Source organism: Alosa sapidissima, chromosome 11, assembly GCF_018492685.1.
Source record: "Alosa sapidissima isolate fAloSap1 chromosome 11, fAloSap1.pri, whole genome shotgun sequence".
NCBI lineage: Eukaryota > Metazoa > Chordata > Actinopteri > Clupeiformes > Clupeidae > Alosa > Alosa sapidissima.
Genome location: NC_055967.1, coordinates 25,385,162 through 25,408,630, shown reverse-complemented (window position 1 = coordinate 25,408,630; position 23,469 = coordinate 25,385,162). Strand labels below are relative to the sequence as shown.

At 45.6% G+C, this 23,469-nt stretch overlaps 1 protein-coding gene across 1 annotated transcript in view; it reads right to left on the bottom strand.

Annotated features, from left to right (window-relative positions):
- LOC121724286 (zinc finger protein aebp2-like) overlaps positions 1-23,469 on the bottom strand; it is a 34,309-nt gene that overhangs the window by 9,663 nt on the left and 1,177 nt on the right. Inside the window, exons 2-6 of the mRNA XM_042110735.1 lie at positions 22,682-22,892; positions 21,005-21,112; positions 20,228-20,414; positions 17,860-17,984; positions 10,376-10,443 (exon numbers count right to left, since the gene is read on the bottom strand). Of these exons, the coding sequence (XP_041966669.1) occupies positions 10,376-10,443; positions 17,860-17,984; positions 20,228-20,414; positions 21,005-21,112; positions 22,682-22,892 (699 nt within the window). The remainder of the gene's footprint in view (positions 1-10,375; positions 10,444-17,859; positions 17,985-20,227; positions 20,415-21,004; positions 21,113-22,681; positions 22,893-23,469) is intronic.

Genomic DNA, 23,469 nt, shown 5'->3' with positions numbered 1-23,469 from the left:
AGAAAAGAGAGAGTGTGTGTGTGAGACAGACAGGGAGAAACAGAGAAAGCGAGGGAGCGAGACAGACAGACAGTGTCTGAGAGAGAGAGGGACAGGGAGAGACAGTGAGAAAGAGAGAAAAGGGTGAGGTAGACAGAGAGAGAGAAGGAGAGACAGAGAAAGAGCGATAGGGAGAGAGGGAGTGAGAGAAAGAGAGAAGAAAAGAGAAAGTTGACCCAAGCCCCGGCCAGAAGCCTTTCCGCTGTGCGAGCTGCCGAGCTGCCGATCTGCTTAGCGGGCCACGCGGAGCGCACCAGGACAGGACAGTGGGGCTGTGTGACTCATCGGACGGCTAACTGACACATAACCGAAAACATCTTGCGTCGGGCTGGAACGCCGTTTTTTTATCTTTTCCACATGGCCTGTTACTCAATACTGAGGAGATGGGTGTTTTTTAAAGCCAAAATTCTAAAGAAAATGCTGCAATGTTCGAATCCTGGCAGAGGTGTCCCAAGGGAAAGCCTGAAGTGGGGATATGGAGAAGTGGACAGAGAGATGGAGAGAAAGATAGACAGAGAGAGATGGAGAGAGAGGGAGAGAAAGACAGACAGAGATGGGGAGGAAGGGGGGTAGAGGGCCAAGTTAGAGAGAGACTAAACAAACAGAGCCGAGTGGAAAGAGAGAAAGTGAGAAAGAGAGAGGGTTCCAGAGAAAGAGAGGGTGAGAGAAAGAGAGAGGGTTCCAGCGTTCACACCTGGCCAGCGGAACTTCTCCATCCCCACCATGTCCCCTGTCTGCCTCCGACCAAACCACTCCCATGCCCTTTCAGCCACGGAACACGCTGGCAAAATGAAAAGAAACAAAATGGGGGAGAAAGAACAATGGGAAGTGCAGAGGTTTGAACCTCTAATCCTTTTAGCCAGCATGCGCTCACACTGCCGCAAATAAAAAGAGGAATAAGGGATGGAGGGGGGGAGAGATGGACAGAGAGAGAGGGAGAGAGAGAAATAAAGTGACAAAGTGAGAACATGTCTGAAAAACTGAGGAGAGAAGACAAAGAAAAGGGGAAAGAGAAAGAAAGAGAGAGAGAGGAGAGCGGGTATGTTAGAGCGAGAGAGAGAGCGAGAGAGAGAGAGAGGGAGAGGGAGAGGGGAGGAGGAGGAGAGAGGGAGAGAGGAGAGCGGGTATGTTAGAGCGAGAGAGAGAGAGAGAGAGAGAGAGAGAGGGAGAGAGAGGGAGAGAGCGAGAGAGAGAGAGAGGGAGAGGGAGAGGGGAGGAGGAGGAGAGAGGGAGAGAGGAGAGCGGGTATGTTAGAGCGAGAGAGAGAGAGAGAGAGAGAGAGAGAGAGAGAAAGAGAGAGAGAGAGAGGGAGAGGGAGAGGGGAGGAGGAGGAGAGAGAGAGAGGGAGAGAGGAGAGCGGGTATGTTAGAGCGAGAGAGAGAGAGAGAGACAGAGAGAGAGAGAGAGAGAGAGAGAGAGAGAGAGAGAGAGAGAGGGAGGGAGAGGGAGAGGGGAGGAGGAGAGAGGGAGAGAGGAGTGCTGGCACAAGGACCTGCATGAGTCTGAGCCCCTTCCCTCCGCCCGTCTCCCCCTCACTTCCCCCGTCACTGTGTGCGTCATTCCTGGAGCCCCCGAGAGACAAACACACACACACACACACACACTCCGCCCGCCCCCCCTCCATCTCTGGACCGCTCCCTCAGCAGGGCGGTGGGCAGGCAGCCAGTTCACGCCTTACAGCCTTTCAGCTGCTGCAGCCTCTGCAGCCAGGTACACAGTTCTCACACACACACACACACACATATGCGCACACACACACGCACACGCACGCACACGCACACGCACAAAGTGGGAAAATACACTGCATACATTCCCATCACCCCATCGGTTGCCAGAGCATCCCTTGACAAAGAATTTTCTCAGCTGATCAGAAGCCCTGGCTTTCAACAAATTCACTCTCACGTATATTTACTTACAGTTCTACAGAAACAAGGTATGAAATCCAGAATAATTCACAGAACATGCTTTTGAATATAGAAGATGTTTTTACCATTTTCACGCCAGCCTAGTTCCAGGTAGTATTCCTGTGCCAGTCCTCTTAAAGCAGCTCTGTGTGGTGTTCATAACTGTGTGCAACATCATCAAATTAAGTCTGATGGCAGACCGAACCAGCCATCCCACCAAATCACCCTGAGTGACGGCTTTTACCACACAATCTAGTCTGCACCGGGCACCAAAATAGCCTGTTGTATTGGGGAGCGTTTAGTCTGCACCATGCACCAAAATAGCCTGCTGTATTGGGGATCGTTTCCCATTGTTTCACCCTAATGGGCGTTGACCACTATAGGATTCCTATACTTCCTTCATCGCCGCTAACTATGCTAGCTGATATATTAGGCTTTCATAAAACCCTGATCATTGTCTTTGCCCTTGATGAATAATTATACACATTCGTTTTGCTCCGGCTGCAATTCTTCAAGGTTTACAAGGGTTGCCAAAACGCATCAAACTAATCAACAAAATTTGGCTTTCTAATACTTTATAAAGAGAGGATTAGTGGAAGAGAGGATTAGTTGCTTGCGTCATTAAACACGTTGTTGAACTTGCACACATTAACTAGCTCAGACAAAGCGTTTTTTATCTAATTGGGTAGCTTGAGTATGTCACTTTGATGTAATGAAAGAAAACAAATGAAAATCTAAAAATGACGGTGCAACGACAGCATGACCAAAAACATCTATGCACATTGCACTAGAGTCTGCTCTATGCTAAGATTGCACTAGAGTCTGCTCTATGCTAAGATGGATCTTAGCATAGAGCAGACTCTTTGCACTAGAGTCTGCTCTATGCTAAGATCTGCTCTATGCTAAGATGGCAACCCTGCGTTGCAATGCAGTGAAGTTGACCTGCATGCGAGTTCATCTGCTATAGTGTAGGCTACTACTGACATCAGAAAAGGAAGCAAGGCTTTAGCTCAAAACCTGATTAAAAAAAGTTTACGGTCAGCAACCCAGTGAGCCATGACTGCTTACGAAAAAAGATGGCTATTACACAAACCTTAGATCAGGGGTCTCAAACTCAAATGAGCTGGGGGCCACTTCTGCCAATGTCATCTGATTGGAGGGCCACGTCAGTATTAAAGAATAATACAAAAAAATGTTCCTAAAATGCAATGGTTTTTTTTTTTCAAATACTGTATTTTCAAACACAAAACTACAAACAGAAAGTGCAAGTCTTTTAATCTATTTTTAGACACCTGTGATAGCAACCTTAGCTTATAAATAAAATAATGATAAAATAAATATCAGATAAAGGGAGTTTGAGACCCCTGCCTTAGATCTTGGTATAACTTACTTATATAGAATGAAAAAAAAAAATAATCTAATAGATTATCAAAATTGTATTATCACAGCAAGACCTGAGATGAAAGAGATAGGTGGGTAGACCGAGGCTAGCTCGCACACACACACGCACACACACACACACACACACACACACACACACACACACACACAAAAGGTGGGTAGAACCAGGCTAGCACAAAAACACCTTAGAATTCTGGAAGGTTAGCTTCAGTGGACTTTCATCGGTCATGGTCTTAAAACGGCACACAGGATGTTGAGCTCAGACACTCACCGAGTTTCAAACCTCTTAAACCTCTAAGGACTGTGTGTTCATCAATTCCTAAGAACTTCCATGTGAAGGATTTTCTCAGCATTTCTGAAGCATGAATGTGCTCTACCATATGCTTCAAGGAGCCGCCAGCATGTTGCATGATTCATATTATGGGTCAGGAAAGAACAATGGAGATTAGTTTTAAATAGAGTTGCTACGTCTGTCAATTTGTGGATTAACTGCTGCCGTGTATTTAATGGAGGGAAATAAATAAATAAACAATGGCATTAATAATGTGATTAGTCGGCTAACAATGTCCTCCTAAGAATGATTCATCGACCTTTAACTTTGAGGGGGTATCTCCTACTTAGTATGGGGTTGTGCACAGCCAGACTCTCTCACACACTCACACACAAACACAAACACACATGCACACGCACACACAGAATGTGTGAAAGCTCCTCAACCAAAACAAATAAACTCTGTGTGTTTTTCACACAAAGTGCACACATTTCCGTGGGCACACAATTCACACTCTGCGACTCTCTTGAGAGCACTGATCAAATCACATGTAAATTATGTTCCAAATCGAGAGCACTGAATGCACAACGGGGGAGATTTGGCAAGGCCTCTCCTACCATATCCACTGGGTAAAGATAACAGCGGACAGTTTACTGGTGCTGGCTGACAAACACTTGGACTATGTCCCTTTTCCATTTTGGAGTATTACTGGAGACACAGAATAATTGCCTTAGCTTCTGGATTCTCCTTGTGTGTTCTTCAGAGGGAAGAAAGATGATTCAAGAACTGCCTTCAATTAGCCATGTTTCATTAAAAAATATATAATAGATAATCCTATAATAGATTTCTAAAATTATGTGTAACTGACATCCATTTTGGACTTCAGTCAAAGCCCCTTCTGCTCTGGGAAAGGAGTAAATATGTCTCTGCAGGTGCTATCCCACTCCAATCAAAACAATCACTAACGTCAGACCAAATGTAGGTTATTCAATAGTACAAAATGCAAAAGTTACAGCCCATGTATAATCTGTAATTATCTGGACAAAATAGATCTTCCAGATTGTATCTGGACAAAATACTGTAGATCAGTTAATGCTTACATAAGGTAGTCATTTTTTGTATCTATTTTTTCCAGATAATTATTGATTTTACATGGATGTACACTTCACTTGCTGTTGACTATGAAGTCTCAACTGTCATGAAACTTGTGTAGCATGCAGTCCAATTACTGATAACTTATGTTCATATCTAATCTGTTGAAATTACAAGATAGCCTAGCCTGTTGTTTACAACCAAGTTACCGTTAACTTCCTGTGCCACTGGAAGTATTCTGGGACCAAACATACAGTAGAACCAAAGATTGCCTAGCTTTATCAACCCTCTTTGGTAGAAGCTTTGTTATTGTTTACGTCATTGAAACAGTCTATAGGAATGATTTTTCTCAGGTAAATGTTTTCAGCATGTGCCACTTTTCAAGAAAGAAATTCATGTGTGATACTTTATCTTTGTCAGTGACTCTACTTATGCTAATTCTTCAGTTAATTTGATATGAGTTAATATGAGAGAATCCGAACCAATGTAATGTGAAGGCCAAGCGCAGCCAAATTCAAACAGTGTACATTTGTGAAATGTGGGTACGTTCCAAACAAGGAGCCAGATTTGTTTGTTTTGACTACATCATTATAAAGTTAAAAGTTGACTGATATTTAACAGGTGTTTTTATCCAAAGCGACATGGCCTCAAAAACGAAAGCGATAATGGAACCCAGGTGGACCACCTGTCAGTCGGTGACGTAACCACTGCCCCACCACACCTGTTATTATCAATGACCTAAGTTGCATCCTACCCCATGAGTCTAGCCACAGCATGGCTGTCGTAGCTTTTGAAGTGATTAGCTGGCGTTCCGTACTGTTCCGAGGAGTGGATGAGGATCACTGGAGGGAGTGGGGACAGTGGGGGATGAGGAACTGTGAGGGTGAGAGGACCTAATGGACTGCTGCTTCAATGGGTTCCTGCTGTGTCCAGCCATACACTGCATGTTAATTAAAACACGGGTCTAACACCTTTGCTAATGCTCTCTAAATAGTCCCCCATCCATGAGGCAGCTAATGGTGATTAAATGGCAACAAGCAAACAGATCTGGGTCACCCTCAGCCCGACTGAACTGAACTAAACTCAACTCAACTCAACTCAACTAAACGTGACAGCAGGAAAGTCCAATGCTTCTCTAGCCTCTGTAATTACGTGGGGGATTTAATGAATTGTCGTTTCTTGGTAAGAGTGACGACAAGATGAAGCAAACAGTTCCAGGCACACAGTATACACACACACACACACACACACACACACACTTTACTCTTTCACAGTAATCTCAGAGTCATGACACTGCCAGACTGGGAGGACCGTCCAGATGAATCATGAGAAGACAACACCACGAACACAGAACCAGATACAGAGAGTATGTATGTGGGGACAGGATGCGTGACGTCCTAAAATTCACACACACACACACACACACACAGCCACACCCCTCATCATTTTGCATGTGTCATAGTAAACCGACTGTGGGCTCTGGTTACCCACTAAAGCCTGATCACATTCATTAGGCCCAAAGACCAGTAGACCAGGCTAAACTCATGCACAGACCAGTAGACCAGGATGGGCTCATGCACAGACCAGTAGACCAGGCTAAACTCATGCACAGACCAGTAGACCAGGATGGGCTCATGCACAGAGAGGCTGATAGCAGAAGTGCACTCAACCGGAGTCCAAAACCGGCAAGCGCTCACCAAACAAGACATCCATTTGCTTGCTTGATGGGGAGCCAACAAAGAACTGCTCATCTGTGATCTGTGTTCAGCCTTCTTTCTCCACACACACAAACACACAGACACACAAACACACACACACACACACACTCTCTCTGTCTCTGAAATAAACAAACATGAAAAACACACACTTTCTCAGACATAGACAAAAAGTAACACACCATGTTGTGACTTCGTTGTACAAGTGTGACTGCTTTTTAATGGACTCCAAAACACCCCACATTTCTGACACACCATTCCTTTGAAACCAGAATGGATAAGTGCCTGCTAGAAGAAATGTTCCAGATGCGACTTCGGCGAACAGGCAACATCACACCAGTGATATCTGCTTTCTTTTCCTGTTCCAAGTTCTCTCAAAACAAAAGGCAAAACATGGTGGAACCTACACTTTTCAATCAAGTCGGATTAAGTGCAATACTAACGCTATGATATGATTGGTGCATATATGTGGAATGCTCAAAGAGTTTATCCTGCTTGTATTGTCATTCCAACAAAGACCTGACATGTTTTACCCACTGACAAACAGTTTCCCGTACGATAAAAATAAAGTACCTATCAATCAGTCAGTCCCTACATGAACTGGAAAAGCATGAGGTATAACACCACAAGGCCTGCTTCATGCCTTCAAAAAGGCACTGTTAAGGGGAAAACACATGCTTTCATGTAACGAGGATAAATACGAGACTGAGCACTGCGTCCGTCTTGTGTGCAACAGGAAACATCTCGGCAAGATGTCCAGCTTACTTCTAACTACATCAGTGCAAGAAAATGTACCCCAGCTCACATGTGCCAGTGCAAACATTATTCTTACAGTTCCAATAGCCTAATCTGGTTGTTTTAATAACACAACCTTTAATATTACCTTTTAGTTTCATTTAATATAATATTTTAGTATAATTAATATAACCTTTCTTCTTCACTTGAGCTATTTGCAAGGCTCAGTGTAGTAATCGAGGGATCAAGAAGGCCAGTATGGAGGCCCATGGGCACCAATCCCACCTCTTAGGAGAAGGATGTCACATGTGGATGAATGGCACATCATTCAACACAGGAAATCCGACGGAGCTTTTAACACAGACTGCTGGGTTTTTGATGAACAACAGGAATGTGAGGCATTTCCAGAGAATGGGTTCAAGAGTCAGGCGAAATCTTCACAGGATTTTAACACTGCGCCACTTTCTTGGAAATAGTTTTACAAACATTAACATCTTTATTATATTAAATCTTTACAGTAATAACTTCTCATACAGTGATTAGTGACTTCTCTAGGGAGATTTATTCTTGTGCTCTCCATGTCCATCACAGCAGCTTTGCTCTTCGCATCTCACTCACACAATGACTTCTCAAATCGGGACATCGGTTATTGCACTCAGACCTACAACTTAAATGGCAACTTCCTGACCATCTGCTCAAACATGTTGTTTGCATTCAGTCTTCTTTTAAACAATTCAGTAGCTTGTTGAACTACCTAGCCATCAGTGATTAGCCGATTGATCATGCTGACTGTTTGTAAAAGCTGATCAACAGAATGTCACAATACTTTGTCCACAACAACGATAATATCACAATGCAGCAATACTCAATATATAAAGATTAATCTACGATACATGTGTGTATCTGTGTAAATGAAGTAAAAGAAAAAAGGGAAAAAGCTTAAATTATGTATTTATTCACAACATTTTAAAACTGAACTGAAAGTGTTTAAAGTGCATAGTTTTAGCTTAGTGGTTCTTAAAAATATAAAAACTAATTTGACCATGTAGAGGATTATCATCATCCATTTGATAATTCATTCAATCTGGTAAGTCAAACTGTCATACGAGTCTGTTTATAATATATTTATTTCAGTAAAATTTGGCACCAGCTTATCACAAAAAGTCAATATACTGTATGATAAATTGATGTGCCGATATTTTGTGCCAACCCTAGTTTACACAGGCCTATCTGTTGTCAACAATCTTCATGAAGCTACACTGACACACAGAATTGCACAGCAATAACAATCTGTCTTGAAGTGCACCCCTCATCGAGCCCATGACTTATCCATCACCCCCCAGTTTTGGAACTACTTTTTATGAGCTAGTCACAAAGAGCTCTTCTGTTCTTTATCCATATCAGCCATATGCAGCCGACAGAACACGGTCACTATGTACTACTGAATTACGTTCAAACACATTCAGTACTATGATCACTTACTGTACATCTGAAAGGCTACAGCAATGCATGCTTTTTCGCCCAGACTTCCTTGTTCTATGTATTTACAATAGCAATTTCTACACAAGCGCCAGTGATTGCCTCCTTCGCGTTTAACAATGGCTGACATTTTTAATCTGCAGCTTCCTCCATCAACGCAAACTGTTTCATCTCCATCACTGAATTCTAATTCTATCTCTCTCCCTCTCTCTCTCTGGGCTCACAGTTCATCTCTTCTAATCAGGGAGGAAGGGGCTGCTGGAGGAGGGGATATTAGGCGTGGGTGGAAGAGAGTGGACCCATCCATTCATTGGAAGCTGTCAGGTGCAATATTGCTCATGCTGCATCAACCCCCTGTTTTTTTTCCCTCCAGAGAGGAGTGCTGCTGAAACTCTCCTTCTACCCTTCTACCCCCCCCCCCCCCTCTCTCATGAAAGGGAAGAGACGCGGAGTTGTGTCTACGGGTGCGTCATGGAGGAGGTCTCCCCCCAGGCTACAGCAATGAGGCTCCACAGAGAGAAGATTCTCCATACTGGTTACGGGGCAATCTCATTAGAGTAACTCTCTCAGAGTGGCTCAGGCAGAGAAGCCCAGCGTCCAGCACCTCACTAGCAAGTGCACACTCAAGCAATTCTCTACATTTCTCTCCCCCATTTAGTTTAGCACTTTTTGAATAGCTTTTGAAAATGTTGTTAAAAAAGAGTTTTTAACATTATGGGTATGCACTGTGTGAATATGCTGTTCAAACTTTATAAGCTGTGGTTTGAAAGCCTGTTCATTTGGTTCTGCTTGTACTACAACAAACTCTTAAGTCCCTCTCCACAGACGTGAAGGTGAAGGGGAGGCACTGAAACTCGACACTGTTTTTGCCCGTCTAAACTCACCAGACAGGTGCGGCCAATTCCACACCAATTTCAACAGTAACGTCGACACCCTGGTGTCTGGGTTGTGAAAACAGTCGGTCGAATCTAAGGAAAATGTGATCTGAGGAAAGCAACAATGCTGTGATCCCAGTATGCAGGGAGATGGACTCTGGCATGAGGAACCAGGTCAGAAGTCTACGAGCCCCATTCACACGCAAGAGAAACAGGGACTGAGTCCTGTAGACTGGGATCCGTCCATCACAAATATTTGCACAACTGCGGATGAAAAAGGCTGGCAGGAGGAGAGCTGGACGAGGTTACGGGGAGTAGACCAGAGCTTGTCATGTCAAACAGAACGGATGATGTGAATCGTTAAAAAACCTTCCTGCCAGACTCCTCCTACCCTGCAAAATGGTTGAAGATGTCTGCAGTCAGACCGATACATTCTGCTGGTAGTTCCAGAAAGATTTTACAACTCAGCCCTGTACTGCCCATCTCACCAACAAGGGAAGATCTTCATACGTCAAACTGTGTTCAGGTGTCACCTAGAAGTTACAGCCAATTAAAAAGTTCCATAAACCATGATAAATGTGCTGAGAAATAGTCAACGCAGAGCAATAGTCAACACTATAAACTCACATAAAATGTATTATGAATTGTTACAGCGCAGCTGGTTCTCACTGCTGTGATCATCAGTTAAGAACAACACACTAACATGCCTTCAACTATCAAAACTGCGGTCATCACAGTTGGAAGCATTCATGTAGAAAAAGAACCGAAGATCTGAGCAAGACTCGGCATTTAGAGAATAAAGACAGTCAACAACAGGTAGCTGTCCCCAAAAACCCACCCAAAAAAGATCAGAGTAGAACTCACATGTCCTCTGGCGTCCAGTGCAACAGGACTTTCACCTTGCCGGAATCCTCTTTCCGTCTGGCTGTTACCTGCAAATGAAGCAAAGTGGGTTAAGGGACACATTTGGGGATAAACAGGAATTTCAAACAACTTTCAAGGGCATAGACAGGATTTTAAAAAACTTTCAAACCAGCCAACTAATGTTTACCAGACTAGCAAAGGTGTGTCCGGTCACAGTATCCTCTCAGTGATGGAGGTATTGGCAATATATATGCACATAATACTGTATATCATAGTAAATTATGTAAGTTACTATATAAAGTATTTATTTGAAAAATATTTACAGTATATAAAGTATGTAACGATAAAGTATATCATCTTAGCAATGGTAAAGAACTCCATGCAGGCTAACTACAGGCCAAGATTCCAGTGAGAGCTGAATGCTTTTAATTTGGGACTAGTGCAGTGCCCGTTCAGACATGCTATTCCTGTAGAAAACCCGTAGCTCAATTACATGCCCGTAGGTCGACATGCTTTAAAAATAGGATGATGGGGAAAAACATAATTCCAGCTAAGCATTCAATAATGAATACTGAATATTATATTATAATACATTATAATAAATGTGCAGTGAGCAGAATTTAAGCATGGCTGCATGTGACATTTTTTACAGATCAAAATGGCATAAGACTAACAGCTGATTTGAGTTAAGGCTATATATTTAGGGACCTTGCAGTCGGAATTGTCGTTTCCCTAGAGGCACGCTCTTCACATGTCAGAGTACAAACCTCTCAAAAGAGGCGACAAAACATTGGCTGACAATTAGTGGTGGCAGCACTTGTCTACTGAATGCTAGGCTGCAAGTGCTGATGTTTTTGTTAGCATCCTGAGACCAGTGAATAATAAACTTTTGTACTTTTTAGGAGCGCAGGAACACAAATAAAGCATACATTAACACTCAGACACAATGTAACAACACTTTTAAGTACCTACACAAAACACATGGATTGTGTGCTTTTTCAACTTCAGCTTAAAACAACAAACATCATCCATGTACATGTAACAAGACTCAACGTATTCAAAATGCAACATAATTACATGTCCTGTGCTTGTTTATAAATACTTCTAGATTCTTCAGTGTGAAGAAGCCCTTATCTAAAGACTCTTGGGAGACCGTCTACTTATGGGACCGTTGGGCCACCACAGGCCCAGCTTATGGGCCACCACAGTAAATACGCACAACAGCCTGAGAAATCGGCTACTTTCACAAGTACACAAATGGCAACAATAATAACCTCCAGAATGGTTCCCACTCATTTCTGACAGCGTACATAGAAAAACCTGAAATGTGCAAACACATACACACTGAAGAGGGGAAAAAAACAGTCATGCAAATTAGTCAGGAGGATTTTACTCTCATGTTACACAAACTGACTTTGTGGCAAATTTTATAAGCTATTTCAGCCATAAATGTGGCTGAGCACCTATTCACGGACACAGTTTTGGGTACAGACACGGATATAGTGGTTTTAAAACATACCAATTAAAATGGTCTGGAAAATGCTGTCAATGCAGTGGAGTTTCCAGTAGATGCTGTAGGTGGCCTGTGCCCTCATTCCCAGATCCAGGCTCATTAAACACTTCCTACCGCTCTACTGCCTGACTCCTCATTTATTTATGTTTGCCATCCCTTCTGGAACTTTCTCCTGGCCTTACTGTGGAGGAGACACGGTTACAAGCCCGTTTTGTTTGTTTTTCTTATTTTCTCTGTCTCTGGGTATCTGAGCAATGGTGCGCAGAGCACTGTCTTTTGGGTTAACTCTAGGACACCGCAACCTGCAGTCCACTTGTCGGACTTACAGTAACACTGTCACACTTGAGCCTTATTTGGGGGATCCATTGCTCTGGTGCCGATCGTTCCATCAAAGACTCTGTTAGCACAGTACATTCTGGACTGCGGAGAACAGCCAGTAAACAAAACACTTATCCGACGTGCACACACTTCCTGCTAGCTTTTCAAATTTGTTGTGGTGTCATGCCTTCTAGGATTGATGGATGAAATAACGGACGACTGTATGACATGTGGGAGGAGGCTTTCATTTGGACTTTAACAAACACAAACACACACATGCCTGGAATTTCTCCCATCAAAATATGTGTTGTATAAACAGGATGGGGGGGGGTCACTCTGCAACAGCTGATTGCATACGAGAGGAGGGACAACCTCCTTTTTTTGAAAAACAAGGATATCGCTTAGATATCCTACCAAAAACAAACACATTTCCTTTCCGTCTAGCTCTCTCTCCCACCTCCTCTCTCCTTCCCCCTCTCCCTCCGTCTAGCTCTCTCTCTCACCTCCTCTCTCGTTCCCCCTCTCCCTCCGTCTAGCTCTCTCTCCCACCTCCTCTCTCGTTCCCCCTCTCCCTCCGTCTAGCTCTCTCTCCCACCTCCTCTCTCGTTCCCCCTCTCCCTCCGTCTAGCTCTCTCTCCCACCTCCTCTCTCGTTCCCCCTCTCCCTCATTTTCTTTTTGCTTCCTGTCTCCTCCTGTCAGAGTGAAGTGTTGTTTAGCTTGGGTCGACGGCTCTCGCAGTGGTTACCTCTCTCGGTTAAGGCCTCTCACTTCTCTGTGTTTGGCTACGGTGCCGAGGAACTCCAGCTATGTGTGGAGAGGAAGAGAGGCGGTCTGTTTGGCGCGGCCGGCCAAAAACAACAGGCCCGGCAGCACTCTGGCCGCGGCACGTACGTCAGCAGCGTACAGCTGGGCTGCGGCACGCTGGCAGCTGCTGCAGCGCCCTTTTAATTAGCGAGGCCTGGGAGTCCGTCTTCAGCCTGGGGGGCTCGGCAGCACAGCACAGCGCCGCTAATTTGCGTCCACTGCCCTCAAAGAGCCAACGCCACACCCAGAGGTGACAACTTAAGACACCCACACCACAACAAAGCCATGTATTAAGCACACCCGTGTATTAACCGCAGTGCCCAATAGCCCAGTGAATCAAATCAGATTGTGCTTTAATCATACAGAAGAATGAAGAAAAGTAATGTATAGCCTGCCCCTGTGTGTTAACCTGAATTTTGCAAAAATCAATGTATAAACCTCGGTTAATAGACGGAAAATCACAGCACTTACAAGTCTACAAACAACGTCTACGACATATCATTGTGCAATCATATATGTTCCACGTGCAAGCACACATATATGGCTACATACAAGGACAAACACACACTAACACACTTCCAAGGAGGGTACATACTACTGCTGCTCTGTGTGTGTCTGTGTGTGTGTGTGTGTCTGTGTGTGTGTGTGTGTGTGTGTGTGTGTGTGTGTGTGTGTGTGTGTGTGTGTTGTCTGGGGCAAATGAGTGAGACGTCAAACTACTTGAGCACATCAAAGGCACGCCATTTTGAACGTGAAAAAAGAAAAGGGGAAGAAAGCCATGCTGCAGCAGAAAGAATAAAAAACAGAAAAGGTGAACGAGCGCACAAGGTAGGAGAGGCGATGCAGACAAGCCATGAGAAATGTCTAAATCGGGACTCCTGGCACTGTGACAGACGCGAGCGCGATGATGACGCACTTGGGCACGTCGTCAGAACCTTGCCGCGTGTGGAAGCGGCGTCACCTTCCACTGATCTCATCAAGTGGACTGGCTGTCTTCTTTAAGCAACAGCAACAACACCAACATCAATACCAACACCGACCCCATCTTCAGCCTGCCCCAAGCTGAATATATCTCTCCGCACAGCACAAAAGTGAGCAGCTCTGTTATATCTCTCCCCAACCGACGACAGCCCTGAGGGTTAGCAACAGTTGAGAGGGAAGGGGCGGACTTCCATTTTGCCATCACCTGACCAATCGCTCACCTTCAGACTTCACCTAAAGCCGACCCCCCCCCCCCCCCCCTCCCCCTTTGGCATGCTCCACTCCTCCCCTCTCCTGGCCAAGAGCGTGCTCACCTCTCCTAACCTCTTCCTAAGCTTCATCTTCATGGGTTTCTCTCACCCCCACCCCCCACCCCACCCAATCCCCTTTTAAAATTCTTGGACTGCAGTGTGCTGCAAGCATGCCAGAACTAGAGCACAGATGAAGGGAAGGACAGAGAGAGGGAAAAGAGAGAGCAAGAGAGAGGGGGGAAATAAAAGAAAGAGGGAGAGCAAGAGAGACAGGGAAAAGAGGGGAAAAAGACAAGAAAGAGGTAGAGGGGAAGGATAGAGAGGGAAAAAATGAAGAGGTTGAACAAAAGAGAGAGGGAAAAGAAAGGGAAGCGGTAGAGATGGAAAACAGAGAGAGAGAGAGAAAGAGAAAGAGAGAGAGAGGGAGAGAGGGAAAGAGAAAGAGAGAGAGAGAGAGAGGGAGAGAGAGAGAGAGAGAGAGAGAGAGAGAGCAGTGGAGAAACACCACAGGCAAAGCTCAAGGGAGACAGCCATAGCGCTAATACCCCCCCAAGCCTCCAACCCCCTACACACACACACACACCCCATGATGGTTGTGGTGGTGTGTGTGTGTGTGTGTGTGTGTGTGGGGGGGGGGGGGGGGGGTTGGAGGCTTCCCTCTGCAAAGCAGGCTGCTGAGTGCAGCTCTGCAGTGTCTCCCCATCTGTCTCATCGTGGCTGGGACAAACAATAGACAAGCAGCCTCATACGACAGACTTGATAGGCATCATGCTACCTCTATTTGCCTATTATACCTATGTGTGTAAGTGTGTGTGTGCGCGTGCGCGCACGTGTGTGTGTGTGTGTACGTGCACTCCTGTCCTCTAGAAGAGAGATTCCATTCTGCATGTACGTCGGCTGAGCTGATGAGTCACAGCGCTGTGTGTGAGTCACGCAGCAGCAGCAGCAGCAGCAGCAGCAGCAGTGTGTGTGTGTGTGTGTGTGTGTGTGTGTGTGTGTGTGTGTGTGTGTGCAGCAGCAGCAGCAGCAGTGTGTGTGTGTGTGCAGCAGCAGCAGCAGCAGTGTGTGTGTGTGTGTGTGTGTGTGTGTGTGTGTGTGTGTGTATGTGTGCAGCAGCAGCAGTGTGTGTGTGTGTGTGTGTGTGTGTGTATGTGTGCAGCAGCAGCAGCAGCGTGTGTGTGTGTGTGTGTGTGTGTGTGTGTGTGTGTGTGTGTGTGTATGTGTGCAGCAGCAGCAGCAGCAGCAGCAGCATAATAAATAAATAAAGACAGACAGAGGGAGAAGAAGCAGAGGAGGGAGAGAAACTCAAACAAAACCGCTGTCACCTTCAAAGCCTCCCGTCTGAGCTCTCTCCTCACTCTAGTCTCTAACATGCTCTCCAGTCAATATGGGAGCTCTCCACCCGCAGTCCTACTGCGCTCAAACACACACACACACACACACACACACACATCTACACACATGCAACTACACACGCACACGCACACACACACACACACACATCTACACACATGCAACTACACACGCAACTACACACGCACACACACGCACACGCACACACACACACACATGCAAATACACACCATACCCCCATTTGGAGAAAAGAACACCCAGAGACATCCTGCCAGCACTGTCCCACGTGGGACACTGGCACCTTGCTAAAGAGCACAGAGCTAGAATTATCATTAGCTGCTGCCTCCTGCACACACACATTCATTAATTTACAAACACACACACACACACACAAACACACACAATCATGCATGCATGCTGACACTAAGGCACGTGTTAACCCCACCCCCAACTCATGCACACACACACCAATAACAGGGACTTGCAAATACACTCTGTTACTCACATGCATGCGCACTAATGAACAAACATAAACATACACCCCCCTCCCTAAACACACAGACACAGACACCAATAACAGGGACCTTCAAATACACTCTCTTACTCACATGCATGCACACTAATGAACAAACAGAAGCATGTACCCCCACCACACACACACACACACACACACACACGACTAAGCAGCAGCATGTGCTTCTCATCCAGATAAAGAAAATAGTGAATTGAGGACAGGATTGCAGCATATCAGTGCACATCCAGGGAGGAGTAGGAGGAGGAGAAGCGGGAGAACCAAGGAGCACTGATCCTCTTTAATGAAAAAAGAGAGGGGGTGGGGGGGGGGGGGGGGGGGTGTTGGAGGCTCTGCTGTTCCCTGTACTGTATCGTCTCCGACTTGTGACATACTGCCCTCTGCTGTCCTAATGGGAAATTACAAGCCATTCAGAAAAAACGAAAGGGAGAAAAAAAACCCTGTGCTCAAAAAGCCATTCACAGGCGAGAGCGCCGGCCTCTTGTTGGACAGTATTCATTCACACACCACCACGGTCAGAGACTAGCGGCTAACACGTAACACCTGAGACGGGCCACATGAGGGACTACTAATGTGACCAATAAACAACAACAAGAAGAACAACAAACACCCCTGCAGAAAGGTATTTTAACCCAAAGACTTCCCATATTCAGAATTTTCCCTTCATCATGAACGCAGGTGCCCTTTGAATGCCCTGCACAGGGAGGCATTATATAAGCTGGAGCACATGACCCTTAGCTTCACTTCTGTTATATAGACTGCCATAAATCAGCATGGCGACATAAACATGACAACAATAAAGCACACAGTTGAAATCCTTCAGTTCTGAACGTGTATTGAGGGATTAAATATACAGAATGTATCAGTGTAGATGATTACGATTCTGTAGATGATTATGATTATATGATTCTAATTCATTATTTCTTCATACACCATCAAATATACAGTACTGTACTTCATAAGAGCTGAGATAATGTTGATGTCCTAATCAGAACTAAGGTTTGAATTAGATTATGGGCTAATCAGAACTAAGGTTTGAATTAGATTAAGGGCTAATCAGAACTAAGGTTTGAATTAGATTAAGGGCTATCGTCACAGTATACACATGGAGTATGGAGTATAAGTGGACACATTAGGTGGAGTATACCACTGTAAACAAGGGTATGGCATGCAGTTATGCACAGAGGTCTATCCAGCATAGACGACACCTGCTGTTTGATTTGAGTAATGCATTCCAGTTAAGGGAATGTTCTCTAAAAAAAAGATACGCACATTGCCTAGAACTCGAAACTTCAAACCGGACATTTAGAGCCCCCTTTTGCACTAGTGAAAGTCAAAAAGGACGAGGAGGATTTGTTTCCAGCGGCAGCAATAACGCTGAGTGCAGCGTAAGCCCTTTTGTACGTCAGCTGCAGAAAAAGCCTCCCTCTTCCCTGGCTGTGGTCGGAGCAGAGCGCACCCGTCCACCTCGACCCGTCTAACGTGGGTTGTTAAGTGTGACACGGAGTGGCACCCCTCCAGTGTGAAACTCTTACTTGTTGTCTCTCTCTCGCTCTTCCAGGGGCCCAGAGGGGCTGCGTGGTTGCGGCTGTGGCTGTGGGCGCACCACGGAAAAACCCCTGAGGAGGGGGGGGGGTGTTGCGAGGCAGGCAGCCGTGGCGGGAGAGCGCGGAGGGAGGACCACGCGCCCGCCCACAGGCGACTCGGAGGCTGCCAGGCGCGCATACTCACCGTGCTGTGGAAGACCACACTATGCCCACTACCCAGGCTCTCCATGTGGGTCGCCAGATTAAAGCAGATGGCTCGGTGCCGGATGGTGTCCATGGTCTGCGCGTCGAAGAAGTCGTGCGGCCGGGCTGAGGACAGAGAGAGGGGGGGGGGGGGGGGGGGGGGAATGGGGACAAGCATTAGAAGTGAAGAGAAGGGAAAAAAAGACAATGCTACTTGGTATGAAAAAGAAAGAAAAAACCTGCCTGGGTACTTACGGAAATAAAATGGATACGGCAAATGACGCAAATGAGGAGTATCATCAGACCACAAAGACGACAGTTTTAACTGCGCTGCCCAGATGACAATCTCTGGCTCTGCTCTCAACTACACAATTTTGAGGTCTGTCCCATAATGTCGAGCTCATCCATGCAAGACTGAATCATGCTTAAAAGCTGTCCCTCTAGGGTTACTCTTGTGTGAGAGAGAAAGTAGAGATGTGCACAACCACGCTCATCTGTGAAGTGGCTTTTTGTTTGTGGACTCGTAGGTTAGAAATAACTTCATTCAGTCACGAATGAGATGGAATTGCTCATCAGAGTTCTTACGCTCTGCTATTAATCAGGTACAGTCAAACAAAACTTATTGTGAAGAATTTTGTTTTTCCGATTCCCACTTACTGTACACCAGCCCCTCTCTGAGAAAATGGAGCCATCCTAGCATGAATTTAAAGCAATGTAGGGACAAACCCTGACCAGTGCACACACACACTGTACATTACGTGGAGAGAATCATCGCCGCAGCAACTGTGTTCACCCCAGAATACACAGCCTACACAATGCAGCGGTCACTTTTGTGTCTAGATTCCCCATGCACCATCTCAGACAACAGAGGGAAAGTGAATTATTTGGCCAAACTCTATAAGTGTCGTGCACACTGTGTGTTTGATGTACACTGTACAATGGATTTCCATAAATCGGGTGAAACTTGCTTATCCTTGCACAGCAGACTACTATCACATCAAAAGCCTCCAAAATACTTCATTCAGCAATTATACAACAAAAATGTCAAATAACTATGGACGCAAGGAAGGAACATTTGGTGCATCTGGTACAGCAACATGTGTGTCCCCGTGTGACGGGGTGTATCACATGGCAGATAGGGTTGCACCTTCGTCTAGACGCTGTCCGGAACTTTCTGCAGAGTCAGGAAAGCCATTTAATCTTACCCAAAGCCTTTCACAGTTTATAGCAGCAATCACCAAAAGGCACGACATCCACAAAGACAATCCAATCAATGCCGACAAGCCTGAAATTAATCTGAACTTCTGTTTACTGTACACCCATATATTATGTGCTCAACTGTCTGGTATTTTGTCAGCCCATGGCAATCTCTAAAGAGGACTCGGGGATATTGGGGCCCCGCAAAGAAATATTCCAACATTCTTGAAATGGATCTTCCCAGTCCAGTGACTTTTACGTAGGCAGGAATCACACAGAGCTGATTTACTAAACTTTTGGCTGACTTTAACACCAACCATGTTTGTTTTAAATCTATCAGCAGAAGGCTGCCGCTACAGAAGGCTCCAGTAACAGAACTGCTCTGCACAGACATCCGCATCTCAGTTTGTGCGGGCGGGCAGCTCTCTGGGGACCTGCTAATGCAGACGTTAGCACCGAGAGACGGGGAAATCCCCTGATAAAAGAGCCTTTGAGTACATACTGTAGATGACAGACTTGCCTGTAAGATTGACACCAATACCCGTGGAGGCCACATGAATGAATCACCTTTCAAAATAATGCGTGGGGATGGTTCGCTTTCAAGGTCAAATATGAGCCCTGTCCGAGGATCCAAAGCCAGGGGACAGAGGCTAAGAATCCCCCGCCTAATCAAGGGCATCGGGGCCTAACATTACAGGCACTGCACTACTGAGAATGGTTGTGTGTGTGTGTGGGAGAGAGAGAATTTGTGTGTGAGTGTGTGTGTGTGTGTGTGTGTGTGTGTGTGTGTGTGTGTGTGTGTGTGTGTGTGTGTGTGAGAGAGAGTCTGGTACGTGTGTGAGTATGTATGTTTGTCTGTCTGTGTGTGTGTGTGTGTGTGTGAGAGAGAGTCTGGTACGTGTGTGAGTATGTATGTTTGTCTGTCTGTCTGTTTGTGTGTGTGTGTGTGTGTGTGTGTGTGTGTGTGTGTGTGTGTGTGTGTGTGTGTGTGTGTGTGAGAGAGTCTGGTACGTGTGTGAGTATGTATGTTTGTCTGTCTGTCTGTTTGTGTGTGTGTGTGTGTGTGTGTGTGTGTGTGTATGTGTGCGTGTGCGTGTGCGTGTGTGTGCGCATGTGAGTGTGTATGACCAAAACAAACACACTGTTCACACACGGGACCATCCGATACTTACGCAGAGATCTCCTCCGCTTGATCTTCAGCTTGCGTCTCTTGTTGATGCCAGCCTTGGACGGGGACTCTTCCTTCAGCTTGCCCTGACTGGACACCTTGGACGAGCTCAGCTGGCTGAAGTGGGTGGGCACATGTCTCGCCAGCCCACCCTGAGAGGCGAAGCTCGCAGTGCAGCCTCCTACCACACACTATGAGCCATGGAACGCAGGGTAGAGAGAGGGGGTAGAGAGACAGAGACAGAGAGAAAGAGAGACAGGATGGAGAGAAAAAAAAGTGTGAAAGTGAGAGAGAGAGAGAGAATGAGAGAGAGCGTGAAAGAGATAGACAGAGAGAGAGAGTGCAAGAAAGAAAAAGAGAGAGAGAGCAGATTCACACATTACCTACTTCAGTTCATTAATCAGCTTGTACTCCAAACTTAGTTCCATCTACACCACAGTATATAAGTACGGCCAATGTGTCTAACTTTGAAAGATGGATACTGTGTGTGTGTGTGTGTGTGTGTGTGTGAGAGAGCCGTATCATACAGTGTGTGTGTGTGAGAGCCATATCGTACAGTGTGTGTGTGTGTGTGTGTGAGAGCCGTATCGTACAGTGTGTGTGTGTGTGTGTGTGTGTGTGTGTGTGTGTGTGTGTGAGAGCCGTATCGTACAGTGTGTGTGTGTGTGTGTGTGTGTGTGTGAGAGCCGTGTCTTACTTTGAAAGGCAGACAGTGTGTGTGAGAACCATGTGTGTGTGAGAAGTGTGTGTGTGAGCAGTGTATGTGTGAGCCCTGTCTTACTTTGAAGGGCTTGTCTCCGCTGTGGGTCAGCATGTGTCTTTGCAGCCAGCTCTGACTGGTGGATGGTGTGTTGTACACCTTACAGCCCTTCCACAGACACCTGAACTCCTGGGGGGACAATACAAAACACCAGAGAGCAGTTCAAAACACAACACAGCACATTTCTTCTAGTGGAACACGGGGGAATGGGATGGCATTGCGTCAATGAAGTTCTGATAGCTTCACAGCAATTGCCAGTTTGTCCGGAAAAGCATTCCCAATTAAGATTATTACTTTCATACTCTCACTCACACACACACACACACTCACACTCACAGCCACACTCACACGGCATACGGCCTTGGCATACATGTTGAGACACTGTGTTAAACGTACACTATGCAAGATTTTGACTTTAATATAACCTTTACAAAGCCAATTTGATGGTAAACAAACTTGTAATAGGGGAATTGTTCACCTAGCATAGCCATACAGCATAGCAGTAGCGAGTTGCTAACAAGAGAACAAGTGCAACTTCAAAAAGATAGTCGACCCCAAGACATCTTGCGAAAATCGTTAAACATTACCTTGTCAGTAGATATAGCTCTTTGGAGATATATTTTTTTTCTGCTGTTAATCCTTCACCTTCACAACAAAAGCATTTTCATTGTGTACAGGGGAAACAAGCCACGAGAAGTAGGCTATTTACAACAGCAGAGTAAAATGTAAATATATCAGGGGAGCTCTACAGTCACCAAAAATACCTGAAACTGCATAATATACCTTTAAACTAATAATATCAGTTTCCTAACCATCTGGAGTACATTAAATTCTACCTCTGAGGTTCCTTTAGATCAACTGAAAAGATGATACATCAAGATATGACGAATCAGCTCCAACAGGAGGAGAGCACTAAGCCTACATACTGCAAGCGTGCAGCTTCCTGTGCAGTTTGCAGAAGACATCTCACAGGACAATCATGGATAGCAGAACACACACACACCACTCATCCAGTGGACTGAACATCAAGTAGTTGCTTTGGGTATGAAAATGTAACCTGACCCTAGCCAGATGAATTTCGCTCCGCCTAGCTCCACTCATCCATCTGGAACCGATCCATTAAAGTGTTGCTTCAAAAGGCTGGGCCTAATCAAAAAATGCTTGCATATGATTGAATAAGCCACTTGTCCGTCATCTATTGACGTGCTACTTCAACCACTCACATCGAAGCCAACCCGTGACGCTAATAACAGTCTCACAGTCGCTTCTACGCTATGTCACATCTATGAAACTCCCGCCCTGCGTCCTGATTGGCTGAACTATGAAGTCGGTTGCAGAAATCACTCTCAATGGAAGAGGTCCCAGATGGATGTGAGTGAAGCTAGGCGGAACTAAGCGCAACGAAATTCATCTGGCTAGGGTCAGGTTAATGAAAATGTGCTTTACAAACAAACAAACAAACAAATAAATAAATAAAGTATGCTTAAATCCTGTACCTGTGTGTGTGTGTGTGTGTGTGTGTGTGTGTGTGTGTGTATGCGTGCGTGTGTGTGTGTGTGTGTGTGTGTGCATGTGTGTATGCATGTGTGTGTATGTGTGTGTGTGTGTGTGTGTGTGTGTGTGTGTGTGTGTGTGTGTGTGTGTGTGCATGTGTGTGTGTGTGTGTGTGTGTGTGCGCGCATGTGTGTGTGTGCTCACCCCTCCCTGCTGGTCGTCCACGTGTACAGTGCGGATGTGTTCCGCCAGGTCGGGGCTGGAGCCATGGTGGTCCAGGCAGTGGTCCCAGCAGCAGGCGTAGGCCACGCTCTTGCCCAAGGTGGGTGTGAGGCTGCCCTGGCCATTCATCATGGCCGGCGTGGAGCGACCGCTGGACGCCGTGCTCTCCATGTCCATCAGCGTGCTGCTGATGCTGAGAGAGAGGGAGGAGAGAGGAGGGAGGGATGGATGGAGGGATGGATGGATGGAAAAATGTGTGTTATTTAGTGCAGATCATGGTTGAGTGGTTTATGTGTGACTGGCAATATATCAGACAACACATTTTAAAACACACAACATAATACAAATACTTTAAATATGCATTAGCCTAAATATGAACAGCTGTGGTGGATTTCACGATATAGGATTAGTTTGCTAGCTACATTAATTAGACTATGTCAAAAAAAAACAAAAACAACATTACTGGCAAAAACAAGCAACATTAACGTTAATCTGAATGCAGAGCACAATATGGACTGAAGAAAAAAAAATACCAGTCCCTGAAAACACACAGGAGTCTGCTGAACTTGGTGTGTAGCTGAGGCAAGATTGAACTTTGTGAATGAGGAGCCAGTGATGGCGTCAAATTATGAATGAACACAGTGGACACATAAAGCCTAACTTCGAGAGAGAGAGGAAAAATTGGGAGGTTCTGGTGGTCAACTGATCAACCCAGATGAAGACCTTAACTCATTAGGAGGTTAGTCCGGTGGGCAGAGGTAGGTTAAACT